We start from the raw sequence: 26059 nt of genomic DNA on the forward strand, positions 1-26059 counted from the left end.
ATAACACACCATTGGGGAGGTAGGTTGGCGTGGAGGGCAGAGAGTGGCGTGAAGGGCAGGGTCAATGTGTGTTCCTTCGCCTCCTGAACATGTCTTGTTCCAACTCCATTTATTATAACACTTCTCCCAGAGAGAACTCACAAAGTGCATAAAAACAAAAACATAGCATTCAAATTATTAAAAACAACAAAAACACAAAAAGCAAACAAATCAACTATAGACATTCCACATGCTTGTTTAAACAGTAGTGTTGAACCTGAACAGGTTCTTAAACATTGTCCACGGAGGCTGCAGCTCTCAAGACCTGTGGGATGGCATTCCATGACCTCTTTTCGTCCTGCGGGGAACTTCAAACTGTTTTCAGCCCACAGAGGATCGCAAAGGAGGGAGCGGTTATAGGGTTAAATGTCTTCATGCTCAGGGGGGAAAAATGAGCCCGAGCGTGTTTTCAGGCGAATCGATCATTCCGGATATACCGTCTACAGAAATGTGGAAAAGGTGATAACACATTTTTATGTTAAGATGAGTCATCTTTCAGTTTTCACCATATTCTCTATACAATTGAAGTGGGTGAGTGCATCATGTGTCAGTGTGGCATATACACATTTTGGTTGACCACCCATGGTGTGGCCCCTTAAGAGTTTCCATCTAACTGGTGGTGAGTGATGTTTCAGTTGAGTCACATGCACGCAGAGCAAAAGGACACCAGACAGTATCACATGGGCTAGTTCTAATGTTTATTACACACAGAATTGGACATACCGGTATATGACGTGACCAAAGATATGGCAAGAACAGAATGAATTTCAGGGGTATCAATAGATGAAGGTCAAATTTCTTAACACCAAGAGAACAGTGTGTTCTTGCAGGCTTGTGTGTCCAAGCCTGCAGGACAGCAGCTGTAACAGTCTATATACTGAGGAGAAGGCGACGATGAGCTCCACATTCCCCACTTGCCTGAAGGTCTGCCTTAACCAGCAGGTTGCTAGTAACCTTCTGGAGACCACAGTAATCCTCTGCCTGCCTCCCCCAACGCTCTCTCTCTCGCTCTGTCTGTTTGGTGCAGGAAATGCGCAAAATACGTCAGTTTTGTGGGAGCCTGCCCTGCCTGCATTCAGCTTGAAGTTGTGTTGTGTTGTGTCAAACCCAGGACCTTTGGCTTGCCATGCCAGGCAGCCATTTTTTCTGACACTGACGAAGGCCTGCGCTCCGAAACTGAGAGTGCAGATTTTATTCTCTTTCTGCAGATTTAACCGTTTTTGAAGGGAAGACCTCTGCACACTCGACTTACTAATAACAACAGGTGCGTTGGCGACAAAGCAGCAGACTGCAGACACGTAGAGAAGGAGGGAGACCCGCACACTGTCACTTGCTGGTTCAAGAGCTTATTTTATTGTCAAAATGCAACGTTTCGGTCCTTTGACCTTCACATTGAATGTGTTTTAGCATAAATAACCTGATATACATATGCCCATGCAGGTTATTTATGCTATCAGCACAGTAGGAAATGTATGATTGGCATGTTTTAGAAAACATTAATTCCAGGACAGGTCGTAAAATTCCTTTTCCCCTGGATTCCTTGGGTCATGACGCATCTCCCCATATAGGCCACACCCATTTGCGTCATGATAGATTTTCCGCCATTTTGAATTTTCTCCAAAAAACACTTTTTGCTCCTCCTACAGATTGTGTCCAAATCTCACAAAAATCGGTACAGATCTCTGGACCTATCCGATTAAAACACCACAGGCGTAATGTTGTTAGTCCGTATCGTTCGTCCGTAATCCTCGTCCCAAATTAGTGGGAGGGGCCTATTTCACAAATACAGTAAATGCCACAAATCACGTCCAATCCATCCCAAATTTGAATCACATTTTGCGGGTGCGTTACTCAACCCAGAGTCAAAAGCAATTCCATTTTCATTCATAGGGGGCGCCGCAAATGCGAAAAATATAACAATTTGTTGCAAAAGCATGATCTTTGGGGGATAAATCCCCTCCTAATTACTTACACATGATCACAGGTGTGACTTGACATTGGAATTGGCTAGCACAATTACTGGGAGGCTTTTTTTCATCCATAGGGGGCGCCGCAAATGCGAAAAACGTAACCATTTGTAGCCAAAACATGATTATTTGGGGAGAAATCCCTTCCGAAATACATATGATCACAGGGGTGACTGACGGGACATTGTAATTGACTAGCAACATTTGTGGGAGGGGCCTATATAAGTGATTGCGGCAACCACACTTCTAGTTTTATGTTAGTAACAGTATAAATACTACATTACGGTTGTTTATAGTGGAACAAGTGAACGCAACACAATATTTGACTATTTTGTGGTCGGTGGCACTACAATAGGTTTTGTGTTCTGCCCGTGTTTGGATGGATCAGACAGCATGCGTGAACATGTGGTTTGGGCGTGTTGCGTGTGTGCAGTGTGTGTGTGTGTGTGTGTGTGTGTGTGTGTGTGTGTGTGTGTGTGCGTGTGCGTGTCTGTGCATGTGTGTGTGTGTGTGTGTGTGTGTGTGTGTGTGTGTGTGTGTGTGTGTGTGTGTGTGTGTGTGTGTGTGTGTGTGTGTGTGTGTGTGTGCGTGCGTGCGTGTGTGTGTGTGGCTGCGTGCGTCCATTATTCCAGAGTGGATGGCTAAGTATATTATTAATTCAGCGCGAGAGAGAGAGGCAAAGCCTGCAGGGTACTAGACTCATCTGGTCTACCCTCCTGGATGCTAGGCCGTGACAGGTCAGTAAGTCAGTTTGTTTCTCTGGGCTGACATGCTGCTTGTGACTGTTGCTAATGAAGTGGCTTACCATACGTCCTCTTTTGCCCGGACAAGTCCTCTTTTGGGGGGCTGTCCGGGCAGTCCGGGGGGGTTTTATATGAATTCCTTCAAATGTCCGGGGTTAAATAAATAATAATTAAATAAGTAAATAAAAGGGTCCATTTGGTTCCATTTGTACTAGTACACTCTCAGAGTTACAGACCTGCAAGGGTCCATGATTTGGTTCCATTTGTACACTCTCAGATTTACAGACCTGTAAGGGTCCATTTGGGTCCATGTGTTACACTCTCAGAGTTACAGACCTATAATGGGTCCATTTGGAACCCCCTCAAGGAACCATGAGGGTCCCTGTATCACACCTTTGAGAGCCACTGCTTTAAATAAATACATAACTAACTAACTAATCTTGGCAGCTTGTTTACAAATGTTTGTAAACAAATCCCAAATATTTGTAAACAAACCACACGTTTGTAAACAAATCCCAAAATATTTGTAAACAAACAACAAATGTTTGTAAACAAATCACAAATGGCTGTAAACAAATCCCGAATGTTTGTAAACAAGCCTCAATATGTTTGTAAACCAATCCCAAATGTATATAAACAAATCACAAATGTTTGTAAACAAATCTCAAATATTTGTAAACAAACCACACATGTTTGTAAACAAATCCCAAAACGTTTGTAAACAAATCCCAGAATATTTGTAAACAAACAACATATGTTTGTAAACAAATCTCAAAATGTTTGTAAACAAATTACAAATTGTTTGTAAACAAACACCAACATGTATGTAAACAAACCCCAATATGTTTGTAAACAATCCCAAATGTTTGTAAACAAATCCACAATGTAGGTAAACAAATCACACATGTTTGTAGACAAACCCTAAAATGTTTGTAAACAAACCCTGCAATGTTTTGTAAACACATCCTTGAACGTTGGTGGTAATAACGCGTCCAGGACATGCCTCAGACTTCTCCTCAGGAGACTTAGGTCAGATCTGAAGCCATTTTATTTGGCCCGTTGTGAACCCGTTGTGACAGCATGCCTTGCTGACGTCCACGATACCCCATCTGAAGATATTTAAGGCCCTATTTTGAAACAAAAACATTTTTGAATAGTTCAACTAGCCGATTTACAAGCTCACGTGTGGATGTAGATCAGCCCGCTGCCCCCTCAAGCAACCACGAGGGTCCCTGGATCACACCTTTGAGAGCCACTGCTTTAAATAAATACATAACTAATATAGAGCATATTTCATAAAATTTAGGAGCCAAACTTTTTTGACAAATGAATTTAATTCAAACAGAACCGCGCACGCAATACACATGCACATCCACGACATGCATGCGCACGTGCACGCGCATGTGTCCTCTTTTTGGTAATTCGGAATATGGTATGCCCTGAGCAGCTTTGTATACGGTAGCTGTCTGCTGGTTGGTCTGGGGCAGAGGAACCTGGTTCCAGGACTGAACTCGGAAGATTAAAAATCTGACGGGGAGAAAATAGGACGATCAGTCAGATAATTCTATCCATCCATTCCATTCAACGGGTTATTTGGTAGCCTACTTTCTCTTCATTACAAGGAAAGATGATTAAAACTCTGCTCCCATCTTGCACTATAGGACCAAACAATAAAATCCCCAGCTGAGCATTGCTTAAAAATATTTGTTTTTTCAGAATGTCCTTTTCTTATATTGTATTTATTATACAACACTTATTTTCTTTAGTATTTCTAAGGGCTTGTCAATGTGTACATTTCTATATCATATTATAGGCCTATACCGTATTTTATGATCATGCAAATACCATTATCGCTAAACCTCCTGACAGCTGACAGGACAATAAAAACACACCCCATTGTTTAAAAATGCATTGAGAGACCACACACACACTAGTATGAAGAAAATCTTTGAAAATGTGTTTAGTGAAAGCAGACCTGTTCCAGAGGTACAATGTGGTAGGGGAAGCCGGTGGCTTTGAAAACAGCCTGCAAGTGCAAATCAGCTGCGGTCCTCTGTCTCTCCTCTGCAGACAGCCCAAGAGCACCACCCTCTGGAAGTATAATTCATGGTCAGGTGATTATTTGAGGTTGCGCAACATCAGATTTCCAATGGATTGTTTACAGTAGCATTTTAGATTATTTAACAGCATAAACCCTACTACCCTAGCATCCCTAATCCCTATTCTGGAGTAAACATTCACAAAATAGTGAATGTGAATTGTACACAGAAAGTATAACAAGCCCTTTACCTCGTGTAAGCGCCATTTTTAGTCTCCTAATTGTGGCCAATGATGTCCACTGAGGGGTGTGGTCAAGTTCAGGTTGCCATAGTTACAGGGAGGGTATTTAACCCTGTCCCTAATGAATTGCAGGTGTTGTTGATAGGAGGCAAACTGTTTTCTGACTGTGCAGACAGGGACTGTTGCATTCACCACGTTTGACTGTTTGTTACTCATGTTATTTGCCTTCAAAGTATAGGATTTTGTAAGGAAAATAAATATAATTTAATTTCCACTCTACGAACATTCTGCACCTCAGTTCTTTCAGCACACGTCTAAACTTCCTCATCCGCCCCAGCAGCCAGTAGCACCTAATACAGGGATTTAGGCGCTACACCTCGCTTCAGAGGAAACTCAGCATGTCAAAAATGCTGAGTTTACACAAGAAATAATTAACTTCTTATCTTATTTTTCCACAAAATAAGTAATTTTATGAAAAGGTTTCTGAGACTCCTGTTCATTCTGTTCAGTTTTGACTGCATGTTATACCGTCTCTGGTTTTGTGCTCTCGGTTGTCATCTGCTTGTAAAACAAAGTAATCAATGTGGTATATCTTTCCATATTCACGATCTTTGGTAGCTCCCTTTGGAACCTCTATATCTATGCTGCTACGCTTTAGCTCCAAGATGAGGTTCCGAGTCAGGATATCCCGGCACTGGTCCCTGCACAGGTCGAGCTGGGTCGAGCCCGTCCACAAACAGTGGCAAGACAGTATCAAACGGTACTCTTTTCAAAAAGTAAAAGGTATCAGAACCGAGAAACTGTACAGTTGATAAACTTAAGTCAAACAATCGCTTACACAGCGGTTGTTTTTCAGCCAGTACCAGTGCATTTCCCAATGCAATCTTACGGAAGCAGTAGGCTACTGCACATGCGGACGGTGGTTGACTCCACTACATTTTTGAGTGGTGCAACCACTCCAAGGAACAGCGATGTCCGTGTTCACCTGTGCGCCTATGTGTGCGACTATTAGTACCAGTAGGGGCGCTGTCGTGCCAGAAACAGAGAGAGAGAGATAGTGCTGCACTGTTGCCTGCTAATGAGAGAGAGAGAGAGAGAGGAGGGGGGGGGTGGCTGATTTAAGCAGTTGTTTGACGCCGGACTAAAACTGTTAAGTGCCAGACCTAAGTTTATCAACTGTATCTCGGTTCTGACACCTTTCGTTTTCGAAAAGAGTACTGTTTGATACTGTTTCGCCGCTGTTTGTGGACAGGCTAGACCCAGCTAGACCCCATTTGGACCTGTGCAGGGATATCCTGACACGAATCCTCATCTCGGAGCTAAAGCGTAGCTGCGTAGATATAGAGGTTCCAAACAGAGCTATATCTTTGGTATAAGTTCCCACAGCGACATTCCAGGTTAGCTAAATACCCGAACCATGAACACACAATCGCCACCTATCAAACCTCCTAAAGTAAATATAATATCTAAATATAAAGTGGGTGACTTCAGTCAGAGCTATACAGTAAATGTATACTATGTAATGTCAAATTACCATCAATAAAGACAATCCCAGGTATGAACTTCTTGAGCTTCTATGAGCTTCTTTAATGTGTATTGTGTGTATTCCTGAAGCAAGGTGGAACAATAATCTGGAACAAGTGAACACGTCAGGGTATTAAGAGAGCAAAGTTCTGACAACAATCTTCACCATCATAACATTGCCGTGGCTGTTAAACGAGGCCAAGGCCACCTGACGAAGACCCATAAGGGGTCGAAACGTTGTCATCCTTATACCTAATACAATTCCTGTGGGAGCTACAAACAGTGTGCGGACTACTTCTCCTTCTCCTGTAGCCTACATGTCCTTATGGAACCATGAGGGAGAGGGGGAAAAACACCACGAGAGTGACGAGTGATCAGTCAAACATGTGTTCTCTCCGCAGTAAATAAAAAATCTGTCTGTATGCGATCTGACCATTATTATTTTGATTACACTGTCATGCTCGTTTGAGGACAGGTAGAGAGCAGAGCATAGTAGTTCGAGGTAAGGTAACACACCAGTGAATCACTGATATCTGATATGTTTGATGTATGTAATTTCCAGCAGAGCCCCGCCCACGCTTCAACATCACCACGTGTTAAAATACCTGGCTTCTACCGCTGGTGAATAGTGAAGAAAAGTGGGGGGGGAAAGCAGAGCATGGTCTTAAGTGCAGCAGGTAGATATATTTAATTATGAGTGAATAAATAGATGTGCAGCAGAAGCTGTCCCTCAGTCTAGTCTGTTTAGCATGCATGTGATACTCAGAGTAATCTAGTAAGAGTGGCGACACGCTTTGATCTTGCCGCAAAGCCCGGGTGCCATATAGTTCCAAACATTGCTCCTATGGCTGGAACTATCCCATTGAGATAGGATGAGCACTTCCGCATTCCATTGTTACACTTACAATGGGAGTCAACAGAGTGTCATTACTCTCCTACTAGATTACTCTGGTGATACCAGATTGCGCCTCATGTTCATATTCTTCCTATTACTTATGTAAGGATGAGGATGTCTCTTGTTGCTTTGTCTGTTCACAGTTCATTATGCATTATATACTGCATGTCATGCTGTTTACAAGTTTGTCCACCAGGGGATGGTCATGTAACACACTTCTAGGTTTAGCTCATGATCAGTTTAGCTGTCATGTTAGCACTAGCAGTAGTCTCTCAACAGACTGTTGACTGGCAAAGAGGGCGCTGTTTTTCCTTTATTGTTTGACGATGGGTTCTCAGATTGTGTTAGCAGAGACAGTGGTGACCCTGCTGATGTTTAACTTCTACATAAAATAGAACCAGAATCTACTGTACATGCCAGTGCATGCATAGGCTACTAACATTATAACATAGACACAAATAGCCCTGTCTATAGTCCAGAAGACTATATATCTCATTTGGCCAGGGGGACTGAGAACAAAATGCATTTATTATCAGATAGAATGAACACATGTTTTGCATATATTTTCCAGTGGCCCCGGCCTCAGTGCCAGGAACCCCCTTGAAGATGATGGAGAGGTATTATGATTATTTATGATTCTTCGTTGTTATTTGCTCTGGTGTAACGTGTGCGCTATTGTGATGTCTTCACTCTGCATTCATTGTTTCCGTGTTGCTTTGAATGAAAATGTGTTTGACGAGGCTCTTTCATGGCCAAATCCCTCTTGAAAAGGGTTCGTTTTTTTGCCAATAAAGTAAAATGTTGTTAAAATGTCAGTTTAGTTACCATAGCAGCTTGTCTTCTGCTGCTGCTGTTGGATATGCGTTTGTGTTCATGGTAACCGATGGGAGCTTCCTCTACTACACACAACACATTGTGGAGAGAACATTCTTCATTTTCAGGACTTTTGTCTTTATTTCAAAAGGCACAAAGAAAAAAACATTACATTATCTCATCAATTCAACTGTTTAAAACTGTATGAATAGTTATAGTTAAGTGACAGCCGTCGACTTTACAGTAATGAAGGTGCATTCAGTTCCAATGCGCTTTGAATGGGTTTCATGCCTTCATAATGGACTATATGTACAGTATACCAACTTCAATGAGGTGTTCATCCAACAATAGAGATAAGTAACACAAAGAAAAGGATACAATACAAAGTAAAGTTGCTTAACTGTGATTTAAAAAAAATCTTTAAATCTTAAAAAAAAGAACAAAAACATGGTAATATATCACATACATAATTTTTTTTGGAACAATAACCTCCTATTTACACTATGGCTTACTGCTCATAACAAACACTGTTCTGTAAAAAATATATATAAACAAAACACAAAGCAAAAAATGGAGGGATTACACATTAGCTTGAATGACAAAGCAAGATTATTCATATTAATACCCTAATCGCATAAAATATGTAAAAGTAACAATTGTATAGCAACCACTGACTATAGCCCTTCATCAAGTTGACTATTTTAATTATCCTACACGACTATTTACGTGTTCCTGTTGCCTGCTTGGGATATTAATTCTCGGGGCATGGTTCCATAGAGGAACCACAGAGAGCATCCTGACTGGATAGGCGGCGGTTGGGCCTGACGTTTGGGACGGCTAATATTTGTAGTATTATACAGCGCCAGCATGGATGACTGACCGTGACACTAAATACATTGATTTAACCATGCCCCCATAAAAAGCTAAATAAAAACGCAACAAGGCTTCCGTTTCAAAATCACATCTTCTGTCTGTCCTCGTTTAGCTATGGTCTGTGTGGACTGGGAGGAATTATTTCTATTTACAACCACAAACACCAGGTAAAATACAGTACTTGTTTTTCTGTCTGTCTGTTCCTGTCAATCATTTATTTATTTATTTTTTTGCCCCTTTTTATCCCAAATTTCTATTTACAACCACAAACATCAGGTAAAGTACAGTACTTCTGTCTGTCTGTTCCTGTCAATCTTGTTTTCTTTTCTTTTTTTGCCCTTTTTTTGCCCCCCACACACACATATCTGTACATTGTCACCTCACCTGGAGAATGGAGATCATACCGGGAGGATGTAGAGCCTTCATCTTACTACTACTTAGGATTATGTGCAGTGACTATATACAGTATATATCACCCTCCCCGCCCGGCTTCTCTACCCCGAACATGGGCCAAATGTGTTCGTGTAGATGCTCGACAAAGCCAGATGAGGTGGATTCGAACCCCCCTAGACTCCGCAATGGCGGGCACAGCTACTTTACTGTGCCACCGAGCGTCTCAAGTGTCTATGGGGCCTGGACTCCTGTCTCAGCACTGGGTCCAGCTTCAACAACTCCTTGTTGATCTATCTCTTCATACTGGTGGTATTCTGTCTCCTCACTGGGTCCAGCAGCTTCAACAACTACTTGTTGATCTATCTCTTCATAGTCTGAGTCGTCTGCCTCTTCAATGGAGCCAGATTCAACAACTACTTGTTCATCTATCACTTCATACTCGATGCCAGCTTCAGAATCAGAACCAACAACATTATAATACTCGATATCAATGTTCTCATTTCCGACATTATAATGAACCGTCGCAGTGTCCCACACTCCTGCATTATGTCTTCTGCTGGCCTGGAGAAACACAGAAACACCCAACGTTAAGTCACTGAATCACATCTGGCTGAAAACCCTCCTATCTCTCTCCTAACTCTGGTTTAACTGTGATTTATACACATTCCAGTCTTGTGTTGTGTAAAGATGTATTACCTGCCAGAGACAATAGAGGGCATGGATGGGTACCAGCAGCACCAACAGCAGCACCAACAGCAGCACCACCACAGTGACTGTAACTCTGCTGCTGTCCTCAGGTGTCAGAGGGACTGTAGGAGGGACTGTAGGAGGGACTGTAGGAGGGACTGTGAAAAATAAAACATCATCAAATCATGTAAGAACATTTGATAAACCTTCATGTTTGATTGAATCATGCCTGACGGAGATTCATATTGTGAGTTTAACACATTTAGACCTGAGGCCGATTCTAAATCAGTTTTCTGAAAAACCTGTGTTTCTATGTCAGTGGTGCTCAGCCTTTTTCATGTCAAGGACCCCCCTCCCCCTGCCACCAGAAGCAAAGATTTGAGTTAAAAACATTCACTCTGAAAGAATATATATTCAAAGAATTGAGCCACATTTTCAAGATTCATCAAAAATAGCAGACCTGCAAGCTCGTAGCGTGGCACTCGGTGACGCGCTACAAGCTTGTAGGTCTGCTATTTTTCAACACCCAAAAGGGGTTCCCGCCCAGAATGGTTTAAAGGTAATTTCATTCAGGTTACCTGTGACGGTGAGAGAGAGGATGTCGCTCTCAGAGGAGACATTGTAAGAAAACACGTTGGTGTGATTTATAACAACGTCGACGTGATAAGCACAGCTGTAATTCCCTTGGTGGCCGGGGCCTGCTTCGAAGAACAGGAAGTTGGCAGAGTGATTGACAGCTGGCTGGGTGTGGCTGTGTGTGCTGTTGGCTCCAGTGAAGGTGAGGTGGAAGGAGCCGTCTGGGTACTGTGGCAGGATGGAGCAGCTGATGCTGAAGTTGGAACCTTCCAACACCTGCTGCCCCTGCTGCTGGCCCTCAGAAACCCCGTTTAGAGACACCTGATGCCCCTGCAGCTGGCCCTCAGAAACCCCGTTTAGAGTGGGGAAGACGCTGATGTTTGGCTTAAACAGAAGATCTGTAACAAGACACGAGTGATTGAATTATAGTACAGCAGATATTTACAGTATAGAGTAGCCAATGAGATGGAACCAAGATTAGAGATCCAACATATTGTATGGCTTTTGCTGAAATTAGACGATGCAAAAAAGTTATTTTAAATTCATTCAGAAAAAGAAACATCCTGTTTCTATGCTGTAGATAGGTATAGGTTAAGTGAGTAGGCAAGTAGACGGACGTCACTGTTTGTGTTACCTGAACAGATCACCTCCAATGTGACAGTGGAATTCTCAGACAGTGTCATTCCACACTCCCTCAGTGAAGCCTCGGTTCCAACACAGTCAGCTGTGATCCACCACACAGGTTGAACCGTTGAAGCAGGACTCCTTTGTGTTGAAACGTCAGAGCCACAGTCCATCTGCCTACACACGACAGAGGATGACTTCAGGTTCCAGTCGGACTGACCATCCACGGCTCTCCAGTCTCCCTGGTGTTGCATCTCCAGTACACCACTACAGATACTGCTTCCTCCAACCAGCCTGACGTCATCAGGCTCTGTACAGAGACAAGACCGTTACATACCATTTAGAGCAGACATGACTTGTGAGCCGAAAGTGTTCAGTTCTCCCACTCCATGTTAATGGATGGTGGTGTTCTGTTGGGACGCATACTTTGTTTAGACATAGCATTGGTTAAGGTTGGTGAGGGGTGCGTTAAGACGACCGGATTAAAGTTGGTGAGGGGGGCGTTGAGGGTTGGGAGAGGGTTAAGGTTAGGTTTAAGTGTGCTGCACCAGCTCAGTGGCCTTGTGGTTAGAGTGTCCGCCCTGAAACTGGGAGGTCGGGGGTTCAATCCCCGGCCGGGTCATACCAAAGACTGTAAAAATGGGACCCAATGCCTCCCTGCTTGACACTCAGCATCAAGGGTTGGATTAGAGGGTAAGTCCCTGCGACATACTAGCGTCATGTCCAGGGGGTGTACATCAAGCTGCCTCACGCTACAGAAACAGGAGTTAAGCTCCTGCCCTATGGGCCTCATGGCTCGGCAAGGCTACTTACTATAGGTGTGCTGCCCCGTGGGAGGTTAGGGTGAGGGTGAGGGTTTGAGATATCAGACCAATGGTATGTCTAACCAAAAGCATGCACCCGTTCTGTTAACAGATGGTGGGGATCTATTCAGATTTCAGATTTCAGATTTTTATTGAAGGGACAGCCTCTTCAGATGCAGCATCTCATTTTCAAGAGGGACCCATAAAACCAAATACAGAAAAGCATACTTTCCTAACACTGTCTAACACTAACACATGGTGAGCTGTCACTCCCAAGACGGCAAACGGGTGACTTCTTGTAACGGAAATGACCAAACGTCAAACTCAAAACTCAAAGTTTGAGCACGGAATATCACACCCATTATGCCATGCTCAGCCAATCACAGCACATAATGGGAATAACGGCACAGCTTCCAGCCAATCACAACGGCCAACCACATCGCCAATGTCGGCGCCATACATGGTTAATTTTGCTGCAATTCCGTCCTCAAATTTTGGCGGCATAGATGGTCATTTTCCCTCCTCATATTTTGAGGACATTACTAAAATTATTAGATCATACCTGAGCAGGTGAGTCCAACAGTCTTGTCAGGTGAGCAGGTGGTGTTTCTAGTTGAGTCTGAGGTTCTACAGTCCAGGAGAGCAGACTCGTTGCCTTCACACTGGAACTCTTTGGTCCACATCGAAGCGTTCAGGCCTCCATAGAGCGCCCCCTGGAGGACTGAAGGAGCCCCGCAGCCAAGATCCCTACAGACCACCTCTGCATCCTGCTGGTCAAAGTCATCTTCACACACTGAGACCCACGACTGGTTAGATTTCACCACCACTCTGCCTGAACACACACCGGTCCCGTTCACCAACCTCACAGAATCTGGAGAGAGAGAGAGAGAGAGAGAGAGAGAGAGAGAGAGAGAGAGAGAGAGAGAGAGAAAGAGAGGGGGGGGGGGGGAGGAGGGAGAGAAGGGGGGTGTCAATGTACATGTATCTTATTAAACACGCATGTGCATGCACGCACACACGAAGAGTTGTGGAGGTGAAGTGGAGGTCACTGTTTATGTGTTTTACCCGAACAGAACACCTCCAGTCTCTCAGTGGAATTATGAGACTCCTTTGCTCCACACTCCCTCAGTGAAGATTGAGATCCAACACATGGAATCTTCCACACAGGTTCAACGGTTGCATCAGACCTCCTTTGTGTTGAAACAGCAGAGCCGCAGTTCAGCTGTCTACACACTACAGATGATGACTTCAGGTTCCAGTCATAAATAGAACCCGCTGGTCTCCACTCTTCCTGGTTTTTCACCTTCAGGATACCAGAACAGTTACTGGTTGTTCCTCCCTCCAACATGACGTCACCAGGCTCTGTACAGTGGCAAAAAAGAAAATAAACTACTATTACTTTCATTGTTAAATAGGAATGCGAATTACAAGTATAGTTGGTATTTTACTGTTTTATCTCAGGCTAGCAATGTCATTTTCATGTTCTAAACTAGAAATATGTGCTCCTCTGAGCACAGGGCAATATAGTAGAGGTCAATCTTATCCAATCATGATGACATGTGAAATATTGGACAAGTCTCCCTTGATGACATTACTATAGAGGTAATCAGGGCCGCTGCTGGCCATTTGGGTGCCCTAAGCATAACATATTTGCGGTGCCTTGTGCTTTGTGGTGCGGTGCTGGATTACTTCTTCAATTCGACCAATTCCACAATTCAATTGGACTACGGTGGCAGCAGGAAGTACAAGGTAATAGCCTAAATAGCTCCAGTTTTTCCACCTCGGTGATTCACAACCATGTGCTTATATTGGATGTGATTTCTCATCCCATCAGAATCAAAGTAATCACAGACATGACAGTGTCTGCAGCTAGAGTACATTCCACTCACTGCACAGGAAAGTGAATGATGCCAGGCTGCAGGTGACCACAAACCAGTCACATTATGTGAAATGTTCTTTTCTAGTTTTATGATTATTATTACCTGAGCAGGTGAGTCCAACAGTCTTGTCAGGTGAGCAGGTGGTGTTTCTAGTTGAGTCTGAGGTTCTACAGTCCAGGAGAGCAGATTCGTTGCCTTCACACTGGAACTCTTTGGTCCACATCGAAGCGTTCACCTCTCCATAGAGCGCCCCCTGGCGGACTGAAGGAGCCCCGCAGCCAAGATCCCTACAGACCACCTCTGCATCCTGCTGGTCAAAGTCATCTTCACACACTGAGACCCACGACTGGTTAGATTTCACCTCAACTCTGCCTGAACACACACTGGTCCCATTCACCAACCTCACAGACTCTGGAGAGAGAGAGAGAGAGAGAGAGAGAGAGAGAGAGAGAGAGAGAGAGAGAGAGAGAGAGAGAGAGAGAGAGAGAGATCATTTTAATCATAGAACATTACACTTTTCCAGGACTGCTCCGCTCATCTCTGAAATGCCATTTTTTTAAGAGTGGGGATCTTAGTTGAGATCATTCAAGAATACATTTTCCAACATCACTGCGCACAAATAAGGAGTTGTCGAAATGTAATAACTAACTTTTGTGTATTCATAATTCCTAACATGTCTCTGTAATGGACAGTCAGGACTTGGTAACCTATTAATATGTGAGCATTTTGTTGGTGGTACTTTATTTTGTACTTTAGGTTAATACAACTAAAGAACGTGTAGCCCTCAGTGGCAAGGGAGGTGTGTGTTCTGTGTGACAGACAGACAGACAGACAGACAGACAGACAGACAGACAGACAGACAGACAGACAGACAGACAGACAGACAGACAGACAGACAGACAGACAGACACCTGAACAGGTGTTACCTGAACAGATCACCTCCAGTCTGTGGGCTGAAGTATAAGACGCATTTGTTCCACAGTCCTTCAGTGAAGACTCAGAGCCAACACAGGGAGATGTTATCCACCATACAGGTTGATTTGTAGAACCAACCAGTCTTAGTGATGAAACAGCAGAACCACAGGCTATCTGTCTACACACTACAGATGATGACTGCAGGGTCCAGTCAGAATCATCCACTGGTCTCCACCCATCATGGAGTTTCATCTCAAGTTTTCCAGCACAGTTACTGGTTCCTTCCACCAACCTGACATCTGTACAGAGACGAAAGTAAGCAGTAAAAACAAAAGCTAAATTAGAAAATGCATTACTTTCATTTTAAGTAATCGACACAAAAGATGCTACACATACTCGTAGTCGGATCATATAGGATAAGTTTGTGAAAACTGTGGCCGAGTCTTACACACAGTCTGTCCTGCAGGGGACACAGAAAGCACCACCGGTACGTTCCAAAAATATCTGTCAACCTAAATCAGAGTAAGTAAAGGGGCAGTGGGTCAGGGGTAGAGTGGCCGGTAGAGTAGCCGGTTCGATGCCGGGTTCCCCCAGAGTTAGTGTAGGTTCTAAGTAGGTTAGACACTAAAGGTGGTTGCACACCGGCCGCGTTTTTCGGAAAATCGATAGAAACGCAGCTAAAAATCCGAAAAACACGCTCGGTGTGTGGGGACCTTAACTCTGCCATCGGTGTGTGAATGTGTGTGTGAATGGGTGAATGTAATGCACAATCTATGTAAAGCACTCTGGATAAAAGCACCATTTACCATTTAAAGCAAATCACACGCATGTTGAAAAGAATGCTAATTAAAGTGATTGGAATGATGCTTCATGTCTCTGCGGCCCATCGTGGTCATGCCAATGAAATGATAGTTTTTGTACTTTCAGTGTGGGGAAAGCATTTGCAATCGTGATGAGATTCAGCTGATATAGGAAAGTGACCTGGTATCTGTTCTATTCTATTTGATGTTGTTCGTTTCATTAATGTATTTAAGTATTCTTTTTGTTAGAGTATATATTGGCTTTACTGCATCATTGCACTGGTTACAATTTGTTCTAGATCCTAGTGTTCATTTAAAATGATATATTCCTCTAAATCTGGGTAGTAAAAAAGAAAAGAATCAGGCCACAGCCCTGGCTCTCCTGGTCCCTCTGCACGTCCCTGATTACCTGAGCAGGTGAGTCCAACAGTCTTGTCGGGTGAGCAGGTGGTGTTTCTAGTTGAGTCTGAGGTTCTACAGTCCAGGAGAACAGACTCGTTGCCTTCACACTGGAACTCTTTGGTCCACATCGAAGCGTTCACTTCCCCATAGAGCGCCCCCTGGAGGACTGAAGGAGGCCCATAGTCAAGCTCCCTACAGACCACCTCTGCATCCTGCTGGTCAAAGTCATCTTCACACACTGAGACCCACGACTGGTTAGATTTCACCTCCACTCTGCCTGAATACAGACTGGTCCCATTCACCAACCTCACTGACTCTGGAGAGAGAGAGACAAAGTGTGTTCAACATTTTTATTCATTATTCACAACAGATGAAAACATGAGGACACACACACACACACACACACACACACACACACACACACACACACACACACACACACAATTTATAATGTAGGCATTTAGCAGACGCTCTTAACCCATTCAGGACGGGAACCCTTTTGGTGTTTTAAGCATTGTGTTATACTTTAGTTATTGAAAAGCGCAGCACTAGCTTGTAGATCTGTTTTTTTTTTATCGTGAAAACATGTGCAAATCTTTGGATTAAAATTATTTCAGAGCAAACGTTTTCATTTCATATGTTCGCTTCTGGGGGGGTCCCTGGAACAACATATTTTCAGATATGCCAGCCACATACATATAATTCTGGGGGTCCTTGACATGAAATAGTTTGAGAACCACTGACATACTAGAAACGTAGGTTTTTCATTTATAAAATAGTCATCAGGTCTAATTGGGTTAAATTAATCCAGAGCGATTTACAGTAAGCAAGAACAACACGGTGATACAGCAAATACATAACACACACACACACACACACACACACACACACACACACACACACACACACACACACACACACGCGCACGCACGGATGCACACAGATAGACATGAATCAACGGATGGACAGACGTATGGGGACAGACAGACAGACAGACAAGCCAGATCAATTTAATAGCAGACTGTACAGATTACTGTTATTGTTGAAGTATTGTTTGTGTTACCTGAACAGATCACCTCCAGACTGTCAGAGGACCTGCCAGAGCGCATTGCTCCACACTCCCTCAGTGAAGACTCAGCACCATCACAGGAAGATATAATCGACCATACATAAGTACGACCAGCAGAACTCCTTTGTGTCGACAGAGCAGATCCACAGTCTATCTGCCGACACACTACAGATGCTGCCTTCAGGTTCCAGACAGTCGACTCATCAACCCCTCGTCTCCATTCTCTCTGGTGTTTGATCTCCAGTTCACCAGTACATTTACTGCTTCCTCCCACCAACCTAACATCATCAGGCCCTGTACAGAGACAAGTGAGAATACCGTAAGTACAGTTACACAAAGTACTATTACTTTTCCTTACAAAAAGATCCTAACAAAGAGTGTAGAACTGTAGATGTCAGGCTATCGAAACCATATCCTTGTGTTTGTTTTCTGTTTTAACTGATTCTAGCCCCTCCCTGTGTCTGTGTCCATAGTCGTGTCATAGTGTCTGAGCAAATAGACAATGTGTCAAATTTTACGTCATGCTGATGTGCCCCTCACTTCACATGGGTGTGATTTTTCAAATAAGATTTTGGTTTGTAAAGCTGTCCTATTTTTGTCCAGCTATGTCCAGCTTTCAGTGTTTACACAAACATTGGATACAAAAGTGTGTAAACCAAAACATTGAGGACAAAAGTGTGTAAACACAAACATTGAGGACAAATGTGAGGACGCAAATTGTAATTGGCCGGAATGTGATGATGTATGATGATGAGAGCGCCCCTCACTTACACACGGGTGTGATTTTTTATTATTACCTGAGCAGGTGAGTCCAACAGTCTTGTCAGGTGAACAGGTGGTGTTTCTAGTTGAGTCTGAGGTTCTACAGTCCAGGAGAACAGACTCGTTGCCTTGACACAGGAACTCTGTGGTCCACATTGAAGCGTTCACTTCTCCATAGAGCGCCCCCTGGAGGACTGAAGGAGGCCCACAGTCAAGCTCCCTACAGACCACCTCTGCATCCTGCTGGTCAAAGTCATCTTCACACACTGAGACCCACGACTGGTTAGACTGCACCTCCACTCTGCCTGAACACACACTGGTCCCATTCACCAACCTCACAGACTCTGGAGAGAGAGAGAGAGAGAGAGAGAGAGAGAGAGAGAGAGAGAGAGAGAGAGAGAGATCATTTTAATCAAGAACATTATTGAGAATCATTTGAATAGAATGAAGGCGTGAACGAAGTATGCCATTGTTACAGGAGGCTATTGATCTGTTATCAGCTAGGCAAAGCAGTAACCATGCAGTGGGAAATCAGCTTTTGATGGGCACAGTCTAAGATGAAATAAATATCACTTTTGTGAGGCAGGTTGTCGCAGACCCCTGCAGTGAATGGGCTCCAATTTTGACAACCCGTGCCCTGCACGGTCCATAGACCGTCCATGCAGTCACCAGCGATTATATCAGAATACAAACCAGACACGCCCCACCCGTCAAATTAGGGACCCGTTGTAAGCCCTGTTACCCGTGATTACATAAATAGCCTACAGCCAGTCACTCAATTTAAAACTGTGTTAAAATGCTTTTGACACAAGACAGCAGCCGTCAACAATAGCGGTACATTCAGTGGTCAAGTTCGTTCATAAATCTACACGTCAACGTTCATAAATCTACACGTCAAGTGAAGAACGGAGGAGTGAGCTTTCCATATAGCCACGCGCCAGAACGTGCATACATGCAGTACGAACGTGTCGTTGTTTGCATTGTCAGATGATTTTTATTTGAAGGTTAAACAGGATGATAAATGTGTTTTTGTGAGTTAAGTCAACTGACCGGCGTGCTCTGTAAGTTACGTGCTAGTGCTATGAGGAATCAGGATATCCCAAAGCGCCCTCCCGCTCATAAAACATATGTTGGACTCGGGCCGTAAATTAAAGCCCTTTATAAGTTTGCAGCATGTGTGTGTGTGTGTGTGTGTGTGTGTGTGTGTGTGTGTGTGTGTGTGTGTGTGTGTGTGTGTGTGTGTGTGTGTGTGTTGTGGTGTTCACTGTGTGCCAGTGTCTGGCCAGCAGCTACGATCCGAATCTCTGGTGTTTACACAGAAACGCTAATAAACAACTTAAATGTTAAAAACAGGCGTTGTGGTTGTGTGTATATGCTAATGGTCAATGCCCGTGTGCAGAGCAATTGCTCAAGCCACTGAGGAGAACCATCCAGAACAGACAGGAGTGACTGACTCACTGACCGGTTTCCTTATTATAGTAGGATAGGATAGTGAAGGTAGCAGATCTACAAGCTCAATGTGTCACATCGGAACATGTTGTGAACTTGTAGATCTGCTATTTTCACTGTATTTGAAAGTGCATTTAAGTGGTTAAACTTGTCCCTTCCTAGAGATGTCTTTGAAATGTAGTGGAGTAAAAGTATACAAAAATAGAAGTACTTAAGTAATAGTACTCAATAGTAAACATACTTTGCTACTGTCCACCACTGTGCATAACAGACACGAACATGAGTTTCAACAAAGACAAAGACAAAGACAAAGACAAAGAAAGAAAGAAAGACAGACAGACAGACAGACAGACAGACAGACAGACAGACAGACAGACAGACAGACAGACAGACAGACAGACAGACAGACAGACAGACAGACAGACAGACAGACAGACAGACAGACAGACAGACAGACAGACAGACAGACAGACAGACAGACAGACAGACAGACAGACAGACAGACAGACAGACAGACAGACAGACAGACAGACAGACAGACAGACAGACAGACAGACAGACAGACAGACAGACAGACAGACAGACAGACAGACAGACAGACAGACAGACAGACAGACAGACAGACAGACAGACAGACAGACAGACAGACAGACAGACAGACAGACAGACAGACAGACAGACAGACAGACAGACAGACAGACAGACAGACAGACAGACAGACAGACAGACAGACAGACAGACAGACAGACAGACAGACAGACAGACAGACAGACAGACAGACAGACAGACAGACAGACAGACAGACAGACAGACAGACAGACAGACAGACAGACAGACAGACAGACAGACAGACAGACAGACAGACAGACAGACAGACAGACAGACAGACAGACAGACAGACAGACAGACAGACAGACAGACAGACAGACAGACAGACAGACAGACAGACAGACAGACAGACAGACAGACAGACAGACAGACAGACAGACAGACAGACAGACAGACAGACCGACCGACCGACCGACCGACCGACCGACCGACCAATTAAATGAACTGTACAGATTACAGTCATTGCTGAAGTGATTGTTAGTGTTACCTGAACAGAATACCTCCAGGACCATTTTGGAAGTATCAGACGTCTTTGTTCCACACTCCCTCAGTGAAGATTCAGATCCATCACAGGACACTGTCATCTTCCATACCGGTTGTGTTGAAGCAGACCATCGTGTTGAAACAGCAGAGCCACACTCCATCTGCCTACACACTACAGAGGACGACTGCAGGTTCCAGTCAGACCGACCATCCACAGGTTTCCAGTCTCCCTGGTGTTGCGTCTCAAGTCTACCAGTACACTTACTGCTTCCTCCCACCAGCCTGACAGGCTCTGTACAGAGACAAGGGAGTAAGTAGTACAACAACGTTTTATTTCATCAAAAACTAAAGGTGTCGTTATCTCAGAGAGTTCAGTGTCTTTTTGAATATCTTCAATATATTTAAGTTGATACTTTTTGAGTGGTGCAACCACTCCTACAACCAGCAATGACATTAATGAGCACGAGAATGAGTACCAGTAGGGGCGCTGTTGTGCCAGAAACAGAGAGAGAGTGCTGCAGTTGCCTGCTAATGAGATAGAGAGGGGGGGGGGGGGGGGGGAGTTGCACCACTCAGTTCACACGGGTGTGATTTATTTCTCATGTATCTCGTTTGTGTTATATTATAGTAAAATATGTATCTTGTTTTGTCAAGCCCAATATGTCATGACATGAAATAAATTTTAACCATAAACAGTCACAAAAAGGCCAATATAACTGCATGAGGAACGCTTTAAACGATTTATTTATGAACGTGGAAAACTCTCCCTCTCTCTCATCTGTGCATAAACCCTTGTTTCTCATCTGTCTGTGCGTAGGCTGTGGGCCTGTGGGCTGTGTGTTATTTGCAGAGCCCTCCATACCTATAGCGTAATGAACTGTGATGACAGTTGCAACCATTTTCTTTTTAACAGCAAATTATGAAGTGGTCATTGTGGCAATTTATGAACTTAACTAAGGTTTATTTCATGCATGGTCCTTTTTCCATTATAGATTACGAGAAGGGATGAGGGGAGAATATTAAAGCTGAATATATACTGTATATATATATATATATATATAAATTTACCTGAGCAGGTGAGTCCAACAGTCTTGTCAGGTGAGCAGGTGGTGTTTCTAGTCGAGTCTGAGGTTCTACAGTCCAGGAGAACAGACTCACTGCCATCACACTGGAACTCTTTGGTCCACATTGAAGCGTTGACTTCTCCATAGAGCGCCCCCTGGAGGACTGAAGGAGCCCCGCAGTCAAGCTCCCTACAGAGCACCTTTGCGTCCTTCTGGTCAAAGTCATCTTCACACACTGAGACCCACGACTGGTTAGACTGCACCTCCACTCTGCCTGAACACACACTGGTCCCGTTCACCAACCTCACTGACTCTGGAGAGAGAGAGAGAGAGAGAGAGAGAGAGAGAGAGAGAGAGAGAGAGAGAGAGAGAGAGAGAGAGAGAGAGAGAGAGAGAGAGATTTAATTAAAAGAAGCTCTTGGTCTATCTATAATCTATGATGATTTGTAATCTTTGTTTACCTGTTGTTGTTGTTACTGTGTTGTGTGTTTGTTCAGCCTGGAGAGCTGAAGGGAAACAAATAACACAATCAATTAGCTTCACAACAGAGAACGTGGATTGTCTCTATTACTACATTGTCTCCACCAGGTCGGGCGTTACATTTCGACCCGTAACTCTTGAATCAAAGGTCGTACAATCACTGACATTCCCTGGATTCCTTGGATCATGACAACTACCCACACAGTCAATGCCCACCTCAGAATGAGTATCAGAATCAGATGGAAACACCCAGTTCTCTTTTCTCATTGGACAATATTTTCCCCCAGCGATGGGCTCCACGCAAGACGTTAACGTCACCAAAGGCCAGCTAGCTGGCCCTGGCACTTGAAAGAACACGCCCAGCAGGGAAAACTTGAAATCTGATTGGCGAAGGAAATCTGCATCAGGAAAGTGCAAGGCCAGCAGAGAAGGCCTTGCTGGCCCTGACGGCCCACCACTAAAATACATGTGTTTCAATGCAGCGACGTTGTCCCACTCCCCAAACTATGTGTATATTTGTATTGGTGGATATCTGCTTTGTGCCTGTTCCTGGAATATAGCTATGGACGGACGACACATTTTGTTTCACGAAGTTCCTGCCACACTTCATATTTGAGGATTGTTCACGGTACATTACGGTATAGTATTACTTCATAGCATGTATAGCCTATAGTTCAAAACCTCAAACGGCCACCATCAAACAGTATAGGCTACAGTGAGTAAGAAAAATCTCTGCTGTGTGTCGTTAAAGGACATTTATTATCACCTGGCTTTCAGACAGAAGTATCCTACATAAACTGATGTCTTACCAGATAAACCGTGATGGCATGAGGCCAGCTGCTGTGCTAGGTCACCACTGTTGTTGGACCAATCATCAATAAACTCAGTCGAAGCATGTCGGTTTAATAAAATTAAGTGTTCCCGGATCTCTGCTTTTTTTCTACAAATGCACTGACTATAATGAATTGTTTAGTCCAAACATTACAAGTCACAGGACATTTCATAACACTGTGTGTAAAGTTATTTTGTAATTGCCCAACAGTAATTGCCCATCAGTTCTAAATGTGTGTGTGCACTGTGCATGGACTTGACCGAAATGTGGCCTTAAACCTAGGCTTACCATACGTCCTCTTTTGGGGGGCTGTCCGGGCAGTCCGGGGGGGTTTTATAAATTCCTTCAAATGTCCGGGGTTTTACACCACGTATCGCCTGTATATGTATCGCTACGCTCACAGACCATTCAGACCAATGTGTATTAAAATGCACGTTCAATGGTTCGTAGTGTAAAAACACTGTGAGAGGTGGACTTTCAGCTCGAACCCCGGAATGTGTATTATTCATAACTCTGCATGCGCTGTGCGCTGAGTCTGACAGCACTGGTCCCGACCGCAGAGCAGAGCAGAGAAAGGCTCGCTGGCTGCAGATAGACTGTTGTGCTCTCCGTGAGGAAAGCTTGACATGCCAAAGAACTATCTCATCATCATTGACATGCAGAAAAAGTAGGCTACTGTTTTCTTAGCTTTGTGACTGACCAATGAGAAGCAGATTGTATTGTCTGCAAAGGAACTATGTGTCTGTCACAAATAAAAGTTCTGTCCTGCAAGCCCATGTCATGTCAACAACACAGACAAGGCAGCTGTGCGCGAGGTGAGTCCTGCAAATTAAATTGACCCAATATTATTTTGTACAACCTACAGTAGCAAAGCATAAGATAATGGTTTGGAGAATAGGCTGGTCTCTCTTTTTACAAGAGATAAGCCATTGCATACAGGTTCTTAAACTTTTTAATTTCAAGGACCCCCATAACTCTGAGAGTAAAACCAGATGGACCCATAAGAGTCCCATTTGATTCCATTTGTACAGTATCAGAGTTAAAAGTTATAAAAGGGTCCATTTGGTTCCTTTTCTAGGCCTACTAGTACACTCTCAGAGTTACAGACCTGTAAGGGTCCATGATTTGGTTCCATTCGTACACTCTCAGAGTTACAGACCTGTAAGGGTCCATTTGGGTCCATATGTTACACTCTCAGAGTTACAGACCTATAATGGGTCCATTTGGAACCCCCTCAAGGTACCATGAGGGTCCCTGGATCACACCTTTGAGAGCCACTGCTTTAAATAAATACATAACTAACTAACTCATCTTGACAGCTTGTTTACAAATGTTTGTAAACAAATTACAAATAGTTTATAAACAAATTACAAATAGTTTATAAACAAATACCAAAATATTTGTAAACAAATCCCAAATGTTTATAAACAAATCCCAAATGTTTATAAACAAATACCAATTAAATGCCTATATATATGGTATGCCTATTAAATAGGCCTATTAATTCAGGACGAGGGAACCCCTTTTGGTATTTCAAGCATTATGTTGTACTTTAGCTATTGAAAAATAGCATATCTACAAGCTCATAGCGCGGCACCGAATGCTGGGCTACGAGCTTGTAAATCTGCTAATTTTGAAAAATCGTGAAAATGTGGCGCAAATCTTTGAATATATATTCTTTCAGACCGTTTTTAACTCAAATCTTTGCTTCTGGGGGGTCCCTGGAAAGACATATTTTCAGATGGGGGTACATGGCGAAATACAGATAATTCTGGGGGTCCTTGACCTGAAAAATGTTGAGCACCATGACTGACATAGAAACACAGGTTTTACAGAAAACTTTTAGGATTTAGAAGCCATTTGTTTTTAATTGTTTACATTAGTAGGCTATTTTATTAATTCGTTTTTTGTTTTTTTTACATTGTTTGTATGGTCTGTTGGATGTTGGTTGTTTTAAAATGGACCTCCATTTCATTTTTACCAATATATTGTACTCAAAAAGGACTCATAGCACGACACAGAGTGCCGCGCGCTATGAGCTTGTAGATCTGCTATTTTTGAAAAATCGTGAAAATGTGGTGCAAATCTTTAACTATAATTATATTCTTTCAAAGTGAACATTTTTAATTCAAATATTTGGAACAACATATTTTCAGATGGGGGTCCACGGCCAAATGCATATTATTCTGGGGTCCTTGACATGAAAAGGTTTGAGCACTACTGACATACAGAAACAGGATTTTAAGAAACTGTCATGAATTAGAAGACATTTGTAGTTATATATTTAATGCAGGTGTCAGAAACAGTTAAAGGACATTGGAGTACAAAGTAATAAGTGTAATCAGTGTAAACACATGTATAAGATGTGTTTTAGTCTCTGAGTCTCTACTCACAGCAGTCTGCAGGTTCGTCTGAGCCGTCCCCACAGTCATCTGCCGTGTCACACTTCCACCACAACGGAATGCACTTGTAGTTCTTACAAGCAAACTGACGGGAGAGACGACACACATCTTTAGAATGACTATCGACAGCAGACACGAGACCTATAAAGACATAAACGCGTATAACACAAGTGAACTGGAGGTGAATCACCTGGCTGGCAGTGCAGCTGGACATGCACTGCTTGTTGTCCGCTGCCAAGTAGAAGTAGGTTGGACAGGAACACTTGTAGCCTCCTCCAGGTGAGAGCAGACACAGGTTACTGCATCCTCCATTGTTGGTCTGGCACGGATGAGCAGACACTGCAGGAAAACATGTACACATGTAATGAATATGAGAGCCCTGAATAGTATACTACTACTGTACTACTATGATACAATACTACTACTACTACTACTATTATGTTACAATACTGTTTAGGTGTGCACAGTTATGAAATTATAATGACCGATATCCGATCTCCCATTATTTGCAGGGTCATATCTGCCGATACCAAATCTGACCAATTCCGATATTATACAGAGGGCCACAATGGAAACAAGCCTATAGGTCCTCTAGGGGCTTGGCCCCAGTGTTGTTTTTGGCAGCAAATTTCTATTTTAGTCTAGTCATAGTCTTTGGACTGAAACTTCATTTAGTTTTAGTCACATTTTAGTCA

The 26059-nt window shown here is 43.4% G+C and overlaps 1 protein-coding gene across 1 annotated transcript; it reads right to left on the reverse strand.

Annotated features, from left to right (window-relative positions):
* Positions 1-9747: 9747 nt before the first annotated feature.
* LOC308327799 (uncharacterized protein) lies at positions 9748-11688 on the reverse strand. The gene is made up of 4 exons (XM_080781353.1): positions 11425-11688; positions 10793-11188; positions 10224-10372; positions 9748-10088 (listed from the first exon to the last, which is right to left on the reverse strand). Exons 1-4 carry the CDS (start codon positions 11666-11668, stop codon positions 9759-9761), a joined length of 1119 nt encoding a protein of 372 aa, XP_080637479.1. The 5' UTR covers positions 11669-11688; the 3' UTR covers positions 9748-9758.
* Positions 11689-26059: the final 14371 nt, after the last annotated feature.

The sequence above is a fragment of the Protomyctophum bolini genome (assembly GCF_963924005.1).
Source record: "Protomyctophum bolini genome assembly, chromosome: 14".
Taxonomy (NCBI): domain Eukaryota; kingdom Metazoa; phylum Chordata; class Actinopteri; order Myctophiformes; family Myctophidae; genus Protomyctophum; species Protomyctophum bolini.

What these genes read in the sequence shown, in the direction of transcription:
- LOC308327799 (XM_080781353.1), bottom strand. Translation starts at nt 11,668, where the DNA reads ATGCAACACCAGGGAGACTGGAGAGCCGTGGATGGTCAGTCCGACTGG. An exon ending in ATTGGAGGTGATCTGTTCAG is followed by an intron (nt 11,189 to 11,424) that starts GTAACACAAACA and finishes GTCTTGTTACAG; the next exon opens with ATCTTCTGTTTAAGCCAAAC. An exon ending in CCTCTCTCTCACCGTCACAG is followed by an intron (nt 10,373 to 10,792) that starts GTAACCTGAATG and finishes TATTTTTCACAG; the next exon opens with TCCCTCCTACAGTCCCTCCT.